Source organism: Miniopterus natalensis, chromosome 20 (assembly GCF_054644295.1).
Source record: "Miniopterus natalensis isolate mMinNat1 chromosome 20, mMinNat1.hap1, whole genome shotgun sequence".
In the NCBI taxonomy this organism is placed as follows: domain Eukaryota; kingdom Metazoa; phylum Chordata; class Mammalia; order Chiroptera; family Miniopteridae; genus Miniopterus; species Miniopterus natalensis.
In genome coordinates this window covers 15,664,995-15,678,100 of record NC_142100.1, presented here as the reverse complement: position 1 = coordinate 15,678,100, position 13,106 = coordinate 15,664,995, and the positions used below count along the sequence as shown (strand labels likewise).

Here is a 13,106-nt window from a genome sequence, read left to right as displayed (position 1 = left end):
CGATGGGCCACAGCCAACCTTCCTACACTGGACAGTAGAATTGTTATTTATAAAGTAGTTCCATAAACAGATGCACATCTCTGTATAGTCTTGTATTGCTTAATGTCAGGGATACATTCTGAGAAATGCTTCGTTAGGTGATTTCGTTGTGTGAACATCACAGTGCATTTACACACACCTAGATAGTATAGCCTACTACACACCTAAATTATGTGGTATAGCCTACTGTTCCTAGGCTACAAACCTGTACAACATTGTACTGTACTGAATAATGCAGGAAATTGTAACACAATGGTGCATATTTGTGTATCTAAACATATCTAAACATAGAAAAGTTACAGTAAAAATACATTATAAAAAATAACAAATGGTTCACTGTGTAGGGCACTTACCATGAATAGAGCTTGGGACTGGAAGTTGCTTTGGGAGAGTCAGTGAGAGAGTGGTGAGTGGATGTGAAAGCCTAGGACATTACTGTACATGACTGTAAACTCTATAAACACTGTACACTTAGGCTACACTAATAAATTAACCTCAGTTTACTGTAATTTTTTATTTTAAAAACGTTAATTTTTTTTAACGTTTTGACTTTTTTATAACACCTGGGTTGAAACCCAAACACACTGTACAGCTATTAGAAAAAAAAAAAAAAGGTGTTTGCCATCTCAAGCACAGCCTTATTGATTTTTGTAACATTTGCGTTATGATGTTATGATTGCTTCAACATCACTGGGCAACAGGGATTTTTTCATCTCCATTATAAGCTTATGAGACCACCATTGTATATGCAACCCATCATTGATTGAAATGTCATTATATGGCATATGACTGTATCTATATCAAGAGCTTGACTTGTGATAAGTCAGGAACAAAATCAGATTATCTTAAAAGAATGAACCTTGGCAATTTGCCATAATATGATTGCAATAAAAAGCTTATTAGGAAATGATTAGAGGTGTTTTAAGGGCTTAACATCTTCCCAAGCTGAGCTGGAAGGGAGCTTAGTTAGAACGATCTTGTCCAACTCTTATCTCTCACACAGGGGAAACTATTTCAAATTCAGAGAGGTTAAATGACCTGGCTAAGGTCACACAGCACAGCCATAGTTCATTCTTGTACGTCAGTTCTCCTGTGAGGCTGGGCAGATGAGAAATCCTTCATTTTCTCTCCTTGCAGAGATTTTTTTTTTTAGGTTACTTTTCTAGTCCTGACAAACAACACTGCTACCCATGGCTCTGTGTCTCAAATGATTAAATCCTGTTCCTTAACTTGTTTTGTTTTATCTCCAGGGTACCCCCAGTTTTCCGGTTGGTTAAGAAAACTGTCCCGTCTGGTACCAGTCCAGCCAGCTCCACCCCTCTGGGCGGGCAGATAGCAGCTGACTCCTGCAGTCCCGCTCATGTGACCACCGCAGCTCCCCGTTCTGTTCCCCATCCCAGGCTCGTGTAGGCACCTTCCGTGAGGGGCAACAGGTAGGCCCCCCAGCACTGCCCGCGCACCGCTGGAACAGTTGGGGGTTACCAGACAGACTTGGCGGGCTCTCCGGGCAGGACGAAGTGTGGCTCACACCATCCCTGCTTGCCCTTCCCCTCTGCTTGCACCTACCTCCAGGAAGGCCACTCTGCCCTTCCTTCCTTTGTTCTTTGGCCTTCCTTTCCCCTCAGCTACAGACCTTTTCCTTTTTTGTCTCTGCTGACTTAGCAGCACCCTGCCAGACGTGCAAAGATTAATCAGTGACAGGAAGCTGCCTCGTTCGGAGCAGTGGCCAGCTGTGGTCAGGACAGCCTCTGCAAGCCCGGGCCTAGGAGTCTGCCCAGCCCTCTGTCTGCTGCTCACCCACCTGCTGCTGCCATGGGCCACCTTGGGGCCCTCCTCTTCCTGCTGGGGGCCCTGGGGGCTCTCGCTGACATCTGCAGTAAGTATCTGGACCTACCCTGGACCTCTTTCCTCCTGGGTCCTTAGGAGGAAGGACCGTCTTGTCCAAGTCCTGCATTATATAGCTGGGGAAACCAAGGTGCCGATGTGGGAGGCAGGTACGACCTATCTGCCTGCCTCTTTGGGCTCCCGTAGCAGTTTGGGCTCAGCATTTAGCACGTTGTATTGAGATTAATTACATGTCTGACTCCCCACCAGACGTGATCGCCTCCATTAATTCAGTCATTTGTTCATTTATCCATTCAGTGCACATTGAGTGAGCCTTCTCTGTGACAGGTGTGGTGTTAGGGTTTGGGGAAAGAACACAGAGCAAGACAGTCCCTGTCCTCCTAAAGCTTCCATTCTAGTGAAAGGATAAAGTCAAGAGGCAAATCACTGCTGTGTTTGGGGGCTGAGGTGAGTGCCAAAGGAAAGCACGAAGGCCACCTATTCAAGGAGAGAAGTTGGGGAGGGATTTCCAAGGAGCTAGGGGCAACATGGGAACTGAAACACAATAGAAGAAAAGAAACTGGCAAGGAAAGGAGTGGCAGACAGGCCTCCCAGGCAGAGGGAAGTGAGTATGGAGACACAGGTGGGGAGACGAGTCCCAGACAGGCAGGGAGCTGCCAGGCTGAGACATTTGCATTATATTACTTGTGTGCCAGGCTGGGCCCCCACAGGCTTCTCAGGACCTGTCTATGAGTCTGAGTGCACAGACTTGGGGCTACCTGGGCACTGGAGCCAGGCAGGAAGCAGAAGCCAGGAAGGGGAGCCTCTGAACTCTGGGGCCACCCACCTCTCCTCTTCCCTCTTGCGTTCTGCCCATAGCATTATGCTCTTCAATGCACTTGCACCACCGGGGGCTCTAGTGATCCTTGGAGAAACAGAGAGGCAGGTTCAGTCAAGTCCAGGTGATAGGCAAAGCATTCAAGGTTGGAGGGGCCAGTTGACCTGCCCAAGGTGCTCCAGCTTCCCAGGAGGCTGGCTATGCCAGACTCAGTTCCCAGAACTCCAGAACAAGGTCTTGGGCACCAGGAACCTCCAGCCTGTGTTCCGCAAATGCAACCAGACCCCTTAGCCTTGGCCCTTGGGTTTCTGTCTAGACAGTCCCCAGGGGAGAACTGGGACCTGGTCTTCAACCTCACTGATCGTGACCAGTTTAGAAGTCTCCTTCGCATGGAAGCTGGGGAGCCCTGGGCTGGGTCTCAGCTTGCTGCTGCTGAGTCACTTAGTCACTCCCAACCTTATTCCCTCACCTGCAAAATGGGCTAAGAAGGCTCCCCAGCCTTCCTCCTGTTTGTGCCAGGATCCCACACACCTGCTTTACTGGCTTAAAGCTCTGTGAAATTAAAAGGGATGCTTGTGTGAGGTGGGCTCGTGTGCTTCAGAGTGCCAGTGCCAGTCAGGCCTCAGCTGGCAGAGCTGGGTGACCCTGCGAGCAGGAGACTCAGGGGGAAGGGTGCTCTCCCAGGGCCACTTTTATTACCCTCAGTGAATCTGCCTGGCTCTTTCCTTCTAAGGAGGCTGTTTATAGCTCCAGCTTCTCTTCTTATCACTTCTAACTCCAGGGTTGACTCACCTGCCGGAGGGCAGAGCCCAAGGTGGGGGCAGGAATTCCTTCACTATTTTGAAGAAAAGGGACAGGGAAAGAGAAATGTGGAGGGGACAGATGACCAGAGAGCCAGTCAGAGAGGCGGGGGGGGGGGGGGAAGGAAAGAAAGAGAAAGAAAGACACACACAGAAAGACCCTAAGAGATAGAAAGGTCAAGAAAAGCAATTCCCACTTACTTCCCCCACCCTACTCCCCTACCTTCCTGCTCTCATAGCAACAGATAATTATGACTTTGGGGAAACAAACCTAAGATGGTACGACTCAAACCAGAAGAGATGGGGCTTTGTGACAGGAGGCCCAGGAGGCACTCTGCCCTGCAATTCCTTTGGGAGGGGCAGCCTGCACAGTATCCCGGGACAGGTCACAGAGGACACAGCAGGCGCCCTGCAGAGACCTGGAGGCAGTAGATGGGGAAAAGTCCAAGGTAACTGCAAAGCTACCTACTCAGCTCAGGTTCCTTCCCGATGGAAAGAGGGTGGACAGAAGTCAGCATCGCCTGGGAAATAGGTCAGCTGCAGCTGGGAAATATCCCTGAGCCTTCTGCTTCCTGGGGATTTTTGTATTTTAGTAGACAGTTTTAGGTAAATCCCAAAGCACGTAGATAAATGGTTGAAAACGTGATGGCTTTCTAACAGTTCACCTCACCATCTTGGGTGCTCTTTGTCTAAACAGCGATGACAGGAAGAAGGTTATTTTGAGATCTGCCCAGAGGAAGTTCACCAAGCAGCCCCAGGTAGCCAGTGGGCAGTGTTTTAAACTTGGACGTGTAACGTTCCATGTGTGGGTTGAAGTTTTTGTAAATTCGTAGAACAAGCAATCAGCAGAGTTTCAAAGAGCAGCGGCTTTGCAGACAGGTCCATCCTCAGCAGCCTCATGTAAGACATGACTTTGAAGTTTTGTTTCCTCTTTTGTGCAAAGCAAGGATGACAGTGCCTATCAAGGGGCTGGCATAAGGACCAAATGAGGTCAGGCACGGTGCCTGGGGCACACCACAGGGCTTGGCCTCCAGTCTCTCTGTCACTGCTGATGGGCAGAGTAGTTGCCTGGCAACCAACTTCCTCTGCCCTCAGCCCACCACCCCTCCCTGGCCCACTCTAACCTCTGTTTTAGGATACCTGCTTTCCCCCCTTTTACCCCACTGCCTTTCATTATGGCCAGATTTTCCCATACGAGTAGGGTGTATTCTGGGTGGAGGTGGGGTGGGGACATTAATTCCTTGGAGAAGACCCTGTTAAGGTAAAAGCAGTTCCTTGCTGGTGGCCTGCCCCTGCCACCTCACTTGGCCTATTCTCTTTCCTAAGACATACCAGAGGTGGACAGCAACCTGGTGCAGAGTCTAGGCCAGCGCCTCTTGCCCTGGATGGACCAACTCTCTCTGGAGCACCTGAACCCCAGTATCTATGTGGGCCTGCGCCTCTCCAGCCTGGAGGCCAGTACCAAGGAGGCCCTCTACCTACACAGCCTCAAGCTTGATTACCAGCAGAGCCTCCTAAGGTATTGCCATGCTCTCTCTTCTCTTTTCCCCATGTCTTGCTCCGCATCCTAAGAGACAGGAGACCTGCATTCTGGTTTGGGCCTGTCACTGCTTGGTTGGGAGACAGACAAGTTTCACCTCCCTTGGGCCTTTTTCCATCTGTTGAATGGAGTTGGTCTGACTAGACTGGAGAGGCCAATACAGGGTCCTTGTGCTGCTACTGTACCTTCCTGTCCCTGAGGCAGACATTCCTAATCCATGACCACACTCTGCCATACGGAGCTCAGAAGCAGCATCTGACTCTGTGCTCCCTTTCTAGGGGGATTAAGGGGAGGCCTGTTCTGAGGTCCAGTGTGGGAATTTAGATGAGAAATGAAGGATCAGGAGAACCATGGAGCATTTCCTTCTTGTACCCCCTCTCGAGAAGTGGATGCAGGGCAGGAAGAAGAAAGAAAGGGAAGGGTACATGGATGACAGGTGACCAAAATGGCAACCACAGGCCATTTGAATGGGAGAAGCCTCAGAGTTTGTCCTTGAGTTTAATTTTTTTATTTTTATGAAATAGGTGTGGCATACACCTCACAATTTAGATGGCTGACTAGATCTGGTTTTGGGAGGTTCCAGCAAATTTCCAACTACTAGGATTTTTTCCACTTTGTAATGTTGCGGGGGGTGCCCCAAGCCAGGCTTGCCTGGGTGGCCTTTTCTCCTGGAAGTATTGTTAACTGGCTTTGTCCTAGGCTTGGCTCCAGTGATGACAACAGTGACCTCCAGGCCAAGCCCTCCATGGGCCAGCTGGCTCTCTACATGCTCGCTCTCAGGGCCAACTGTGAATTTGTCGGAGGCCACAAGGGGGACAGGCTGGTCTCACAGTTGAAGCGGTTCCTGGAGGATGAGAAGAGGTCCATTGGTGAGGAGATGCAGTCTGCCTGGGGTGGGGAGGGCTCATCAGAACTTTGGGTTTTGTCCCTAGGCCTCCTATCTCACTATCTACTTCAAGGCTTGGGCCTGCCCGGTAGCCATCCTTGATCAAGCCTTTCCTACACTCCACATGCACTCAGTTGGCAAGTTTTGCTGCTCAGCCACCAAGATTGACATGACTATCCAGCTCAGGATAACCTTTTTATTACTTACTCTTCACCCCCTCTCTGCTAACTTTCTTGCCTCCTGACGTGAACCAGCACACACAGAGCAAGCATTTTAAATATAAACCTGATCTCATTTAGCGCTGCTTAAACCCTGCAGGGGCTGCTCACTGCTGTGTTCACAGCCCACAGGCCCAGCCTGTCTGCCGCTCTCTGCTCTCCAGGCTCTTCCCGCCCTTTCTCTGGCTCACCCACTCACCCGCCCCTCCAAGGGCTCCAGGCACATTGGCCTTCTCTTAGCTCCCAAACCAGGGTTTCCATATATGTTTCCTGTATCTGGAAGGTTTCCCTCACCTCTAGCTCTCTCCCACCTCACTTCCCCAGCATCATTTCCTTGCAGACTTCTGTCCTGACTCCCCAGATACTCAAAGACCGGTGTTCTACCACCCCATGGACCTCCATCCACATTTCAGTTCTAATCGTGCTCCCTTGAGTGTGGATTGTATTATTGTTGGAGGCCCCAGCTGCACGGTGACTGGCCTGTTGTCACTGTATTCATACCTCTAAGCACAGCGCCTGACACTTAGCAGGGCCTCAGCAAGTAAGGGTCGAGGGAATGAAGGATCCCATAACCCAAAGGAGGGTGTCAGAAAGTATAGGTCATAGGGTCCTGTGTGCTGGTGGGGCTGGTTGCTGGGAAGGGGCAGAGAGGCAACCCTTCAGACCTGGAGTGACACCCTTGCCCCTTGGTTTTCTCCCTCTCAGGGCATGATCACAAGGGCCATCCCCACACCAGCTACTACCAGTATGGCCTGAGCATCCTGGCCCTGTGTGTCCACCAGAAGCGGGTCCATGACAGCGTGATTGGCAAGCTCCTGTATGCCGTGGAACATGACCACCATCTCCACGAGGGCCACCTCTCTGTGGGTGAGTGAGTCAGACCCTGCGAGGCCAGGCTCCACCCCTGGCCCCATGCTCACCTCTCCTTGGGACCCCTCCTTATCAAGTCCATTAGCAGCAAAGTGGTGAGGGTTTGTGTGTGGTACAGAGGCTGTGACCAGCATTGGGGATGGACCAGGATCCTGACCCAGCTCCAAGCTCCATGGCACATGCTCATTGTAGGACGTCCTGGACAAGTCAACTGGCCTTTCTAGTTCAGTTTCTCCTATAAAATAACCTCCCAGCAGCATCTCGATAAGGCATGCCTTATAAGTAAAGGACTTAGCACAGTGCCTGGCTAAGAGACTTCCCAGGACACTGGACATTTTCCTAAACTGGGAAAGTCCTGGGCAAACTGAGCTGAGTTGGTTTCCTAGCTCGTGGAAACTTTCTAAAATGCGGATCTGACCATGTTGACCCCCTTCTTCAAGCCCTCCTGTGGCCACCCATTGCCCCTCTGCCTTGCCTGGGCTGACCCCAGTTGGCTCTGTCCCCCGCAGACACAGTGGCCATGGCAGGCTTGGCCTTCACCTGTCTGGAGCGCTCCAACCTCAACCCCAACCTGAGAAACCGGATCAACCTGGCCATCAGGACAGTGCAAGAGAAGATCCTGAGGGCCCAGACCCCAGAGGGTCACTTTGGGAATGTCTACAGCACCCCTCTGGCACTGCAGGTGGGAAAGACACTCTGGGACTGTGGTCCATCCTGGAGGCTGGTGGGAGGTGGGCTAGTCAGGGGCTGGAAGACCTGGTTTCTCCCTGCTTACTGACCCACCGCCGTCTCTCCCCTACTCTGTCACCAGTTGCTGATGACCTCCCCTGTGCCCGGGGTGGAGCTGGGCTCAGCGTGCCTCAATGCAAGGACTGCTCTGCTGGCCAGCCTGCGGGACGGGGCCTTCCAGAATGCCCTCATGATTTCCCAGCTACTGCCTGTCCTGAACCACAAGACCTATGTGGATCTCATCTCCCCAGACTGCCTGGCACCAAGAGGTAGCCGAGCCTTTCACGGGAGCTCAGCTATTTTCAATCTGCAGGACACTCATTGAAATTTGCATGGCCCAGTGAGGGGTAGTTGTTTGGTCCTGATTTGTTGAGTCAACAGGAGTTTGTGGGTGTGCGTGGGACACACTGGCAGCTAAGATGTGGTCACAGCTTCTAGAAGCTCACAGTGTAGGGAGGGAGACATCAAATGGAGAGCTCTGTGCAGGCCAGTAATCTCCAGCCCTTCTGCAATACCAAGTACAGAAATGTTTGAATGAATGAATGAATGAATGAATGAGTGAATAGATAGGGAGTGACACATTTTGTTTAGCTCTTATACGTTATAATGAGTCCCAATTAGCAGCTTGAATCAGGGCTTCCCCGGGAGAGGGACTTGAGTTGGTGAGTGGGATTTGCCAGCGGAGCAGACAGAAGGAAGGGCAGAGCGGAGCAGAGGCAACAAGGCACAGGGGTGTAAAGGCTGGAATTTGGGTGGAGGGTCTGGCTAAAGAATGGGGTCTGGGAGAGTGAGCTGGAGGGGCAGGCAGAAGAATGAAAAGGAAAGGAGGCCCCAGAGAGAACAGGGCAGTGATATGAGCAAATGCATATTCTAGAACGAGCCCTCTGGGGCGCTGTGTGACAGATAGGTGGGAGAGGGGATACTGGAGGCAGAAAACCATTGAGGGGCCTGACCTTGGGTGGCTGGGGATGTGGGGGCTAAGGGATGAGAGTGGCCTGACATGGTGGCCAGATTTTAGCTGAGCGGGTGGTGGTGGTGTTGACTGAGATGGAACCATATGGAAGGAGGAGGTCCTGATAGGTCACAGTGTCTTCAAGGGAAGAAAAGAAGACTAACACCCAGGCCCCCTGCCCTCACACTAGCTGACGCGTCCTCTCTCCCACATACAGTCATGTTGGAACCAGCTGCGGTGACCCCCGAACAGATTCAAGTCCCGGAGGTCATCCATGTCATGCTGAAGGTCCCCAGTGTCTGGCCACCGTACAGACACTACATCTCTGTCCCTGCTGGGTCGTCCTTGGAAGATGTCCTGAAGAAGGCCCAGGAGCTCGGAGGATTCATGTGAGACCCCCCACCTCCCAGCCCTCGCCCAACCAGATCCCACATCCTTGGACCAGGGCTGTGCCTAAATAAGATGGGAGCACGTCCCGGGTTACCAGTGGGTTACCAATGGGGAATCTGGCCCAGAGAATTTGAGCGCCTTCCATCAGGTCACCCAGACCCTAGCTTCTCTCGGCACACTGGCTTCACCCTCTCTCACTGGACATTGGCATTTCATGTGTGATGCTGGCAGCTTCAGATTCTCACCCCTACAACATCAACCTTCAGAAAGGGGCCAGCTGCTGGGTTGATAATGTAATAGGCGCCCCTTCCTGCAGGCCACGGTCTTGGTCAACACAGAGGAGATGAAGTCCCCTGAATGGGCAGTGTCAGTGGGGCTGGACAGGGCCCAGGAAGGGTTTGGCTAGCACTGGCCCTGAGTTCCTAGTGTGAGTGAGCTCCATTTCTGCCCTTGGGTCGATGGGAGCAAAATTCACCCTTTCTCCCTCTTTGCTTGTCCCTTTTGGTAGGTATGGAACACAGGCCTCCCTGTCAGGCCCTTACCTGACCTCTGTGATGGGGAAAGAAGTAGGAGAACGTGAGTTCTGGCAGCTTATCCGAGCCCCAGACACCCCGCTGCAGCAAGGTGAGTCTGGTGGCCGGCCACCTCTAGATGTGTCCCCCACCCCAGCCCTGTCCCAGAAGTGAGGCTTTGTCAACTCACCCCAGCTTTCCCCCAAACCTTTCTGGGCCCCAGCCTTGGATAATCACTGATGCTCAAGGTTGCATAATTTACTTAACTGAATTCTTAAGAATTTTTAGGGAAGTCAGTGTGGCAACTCTAGGAAATCAGATAGGCAAAAAAAGAAGAACATTTAAATCACCTGTAATTTGCTACCCAGAAATAACTTCTTTTAACTTTTGGTGTATTTTCTTCCAGAGAGTTTTTAAATATGTAAGTTTGTCATTTCATAAAAAATGAAGCCATACTCTATAGCAATGCTGTTCAATAGAAATAAAATGTGAGCCCCACGTGTAATTCTAAATTTTCTAGTTGGTGAAACTAATATTAGTAATATATTCTTATTTAACCCAGTATATACAAAATATTGTCATTCTAAGATGAAATCAATGTAAAATTATTAGTCACATATTTTGCATGCTTTTTTTTTTTTTTACTAAGATATTTAAGTGCTCAGTGGCCATGTATGTGGTAAATTGCTAGCATATCAGATGGTGCAGCTCTATGTACTGTTTTCCAACTTTTTTCATTCTTAATATATTATAGATACCTTTCTATGTTGGTGTGTGTAGATCTTCCCATTTCTTTGTAATGGCCACATAGAATATGTTATCCACTAGGGCACTTTAGGCTGCAGATAACAAGAAACGCAGTGCAAATTAGCTTCCAGAATTTGACAGCCATTGGCCCAAGTGACTGGAGTCCAGAAGGAGCGAGGACTTCAGGGCTGGTGTAACCTGGGCTCCAGCCCCCTCCCCTGGGACTCTGTCCCCCTCTCTTAGCTGGCCTCCTCTTCCAGAGAGGTCCCTCTTTTTTAGGACTGAGGAAACTTGTCTTACTCCTCAGCAAACTTCTCCTGGTGCCTCGAAGGTGGAATGGGGACACAGGTGCATTCCTGGGCCCACCCGTATTGCTAGGAGATGGCCCAGGTTCTGCAACCACCATTGGCTGAAGAGAAGGGATCACCACATGACTTGCTTAGGCCATTCAGTGCCCGCCCCAGTGCTGGGTACTTCAAAAGGGGGCATGGAGCAGGATGGGTGGACCTCTAAGTTGTCTCCAGTTTTACGTCTTATGTCTCAAACTGTCATGAGCATCATTGTGCAACAGCCCAGTCACCAGACAGACTCTTAAAAGTCACCTGCCCCTGCTCCTGCTTCGTGGAACTTCTGCTCGGCACTTACCATGTACCAGTCATTGGGCCAAGTGCTCTATGGAAGGTGGGAACTTTCTGAGGGAGCCCCATGAGAAGCATTCTCTTTCTCTGCCTGGCTTCTGAACAAATTGATAAATAAAACAAAGGGGTGGCAGATGAAGACCCCAGATCTGGCCTCTGTTACTAATAGAGGCTGGACGGAAGATGTAGCCTAGGGGGAGAGCCCAGTGGGCTCAGCCATGAGGCAGATGTGGGTGGTTGTGTCCTCTGCCTCCCTCCCCCTTGGCCCTCCAGTCCAGTAGGATGGCCACCCCTGTGGGAAGAAGGAGGGCCCAGTTATTGATATCTTTACTACCCCATTTCAGAAATGGGGACACCAGCGCTCATAGAGGTTCATTAATTTGCCCAAAGTCATGCCAATAGTGACAGAGCTGGGGCTTGAACCCAGGTGTCATGCTGGAGCCTGGATTGTCTGCAGTGAGTGAAAGCTGGCTTCTAGGAGACTTTGCTTGTGGTCCTGGTTCTCCCTCCAGGCCACACTGAGCAAGTCCCTCTTCCTGGCAGCCCCTCAGGGACTATAAAGACAGTGACAGTCAGGTGTTGTCAGCGTCTCTGGTTCCTTTCACCCTGTGTTGGTTATCCAGTAGGTTGTCCCTAACACCCATCCTCTGGGGGCTGCCCCACTGCAAAATGAAGCTGTGGGCCTCAGGGACCCTAGGTCACAGGTGAGTTCAGAGTCTCCACACCGGCTCTGGACAGCCCCCAGTTTCCTACCACCAAACCCTGAGCAGATCTGACGGACCCTGACCTCAGAGTGGAGGCCCAGAGGATGAGATGGGGGGGTGGGACGCTTTGCCCTGTTAACATCCCTGCTCAAACTGTTTCTGCAGGTATTGCTGACTACAGACCCAAGGATGGAGAAACCATTGAGCTGAGACTGGCTACCTGGTAGCCTCCCAGCTCACCTACTCCAGCTGCCTTGAACAATCTCTGTACCTCTACCCTCTGTCCAGATATCCTTGTAACAGGCACTTGCCTGACCCTGCCGCCACCTCATGCGCACTTGGAGCAATGTCCCCCTGCGGTGGCCTCTTGGCTGCAACCACCACTCCTAAGCCACTGCCCACCTGGGAGTAGGGAGCCAAGCACCTTCCCTGGGGTGTCTGCCTGGGTCTGGCCCAGCCTGGCCCTGGGGGCGTGTCATGAAGGCCACTCATAGTCTGAAGCAACTCAGACTCCTTAGCACAAGAAGGCTGCTGGCCGCTGCACTGTGAGCACCGCCTGCTCTGGGACTGGGGTCCTACAGGGAGCACCTGTGCAGCCCTGAGCCCAGCTCTCCAGTCCACTGGGAGGGCGGCAGCCTCAGAGCTAGCTGTGGCATAGCAGCTGGTGAGGGCCCTGCTCAAAGTCGATCTTCGAAATGATTAAAGTATTGATTATGCACATGCCCCAGCGTCTTGATGCCTCATGCTAGGGAGCAAGTGCAGGTGCCGTGAGCAGAGAAAGCGGAGATACCTCCAGGCAGGGAGCAGAGGAGGGTGGGTGCGTATTCTGGGTCCTGGGAAAACGATGCTGGCAGTGGCCACGTTGATTACTGTTTAGGGAGCATGTACTTGCTAAACACTTTCTTGCATAACTCTGCGGTCGTTGATAAGGAAACTGAGGCTCAAAGAGGGAAACTGACTCACCACAGTGTCAAGCATGGCTTAGGAGATAGACAGACCTGGCCTGCGGTGGCCTCTTGGCTGCTTCACTCAAACACTGAAAACTGGGGGCTTCAATGATTGTTATGATTACATGGAAAACACCAAGTTCAACCAGAGGCCCAAGACCCTGGAGGTTGGGCTCTCACCCCTGGCTTTCCCCCAGCGCAGTCAGGACACCACCCCAGGCCTCGGCAGCCAGGGTGCAGGGACCCTGCCTTTCAGTGGGAAGGCCCTGGGCTGCCCTCTGGGAAGTGGGGTTCAGGCCAGGGAGACACCCTGCACACCCCACCAAGGTTAGGGGCCCTCTGATTGGCAGCATGTCTGTCAGGCTTTACAGTGATACACATGGAGTCCTCGAAACCAAAGATTAAACAGGTGCCTCTTCCTAGGGTGCCAGTTTCAAATATGTAGGGTCTGGGCAGGTGGGGGAAGTAGGCA

General features: G+C 51.6%; 1 protein-coding gene across 2 annotated transcripts; it reads left to right on the top strand.

Moving 5' to 3' along the window:
• Positions 1-1,398: 1,398 nt before the first annotated feature.
• On the top strand, positions 1,399-12,409 carry TCN2 (transcobalamin 2). 2 transcript variants are annotated; one of them, XM_016198570.2, is made up of 10 exons: positions 1,399-1,472; positions 1,705-1,915; positions 4,828-5,020; positions 5,741-5,910; positions 6,851-7,012; positions 7,525-7,697; positions 7,827-8,013; positions 8,914-9,085; positions 9,595-9,710; positions 11,853-12,409. In XM_016198570.2, the coding sequence occupies exons 2-10, from the start codon at positions 1,852-1,854 to the stop codon at positions 11,912-11,914; spliced, it is 1,299 nt and encodes a 432-aa protein (XP_016054056.1). In that variant the 5' UTR covers positions 1,399-1,472; positions 1,705-1,851; the 3' UTR covers positions 11,915-12,409. The 2 variants fall into 2 exon arrangements, with proteins under 2 accessions (XP_016054056.1, XP_016054057.1); XM_016198571.2 differs by having other exon boundaries at positions 1,426-1,472; positions 1,702-1,915.
• Positions 12,410-13,106: the final 697 nt, after the last annotated feature.

Excerpts from the sequence above, each read along its gene's own strand:
- TCN2 (XM_016198570.2), top strand. The coding sequence starts at position 1,852 with ATGGGCCACCTTGGGGCCCTCCTCTTCCTGCTGGGGGCCCTGGGGGCT. Across the intron at positions 1,916-4,827 it reads GGCTCTCGCTGACATCTGCA|ACATACCAGAGGTGGACAGC; the intron begins GTAAGTATCTGG and ends CTCTTTCCTAAG. Across the intron at positions 7,013-7,524 it reads CGAGGGCCACCTCTCTGTGG|ACACAGTGGCCATGGCAGGC; the intron begins GTGAGTGAGTCA and ends TGTCCCCCGCAG.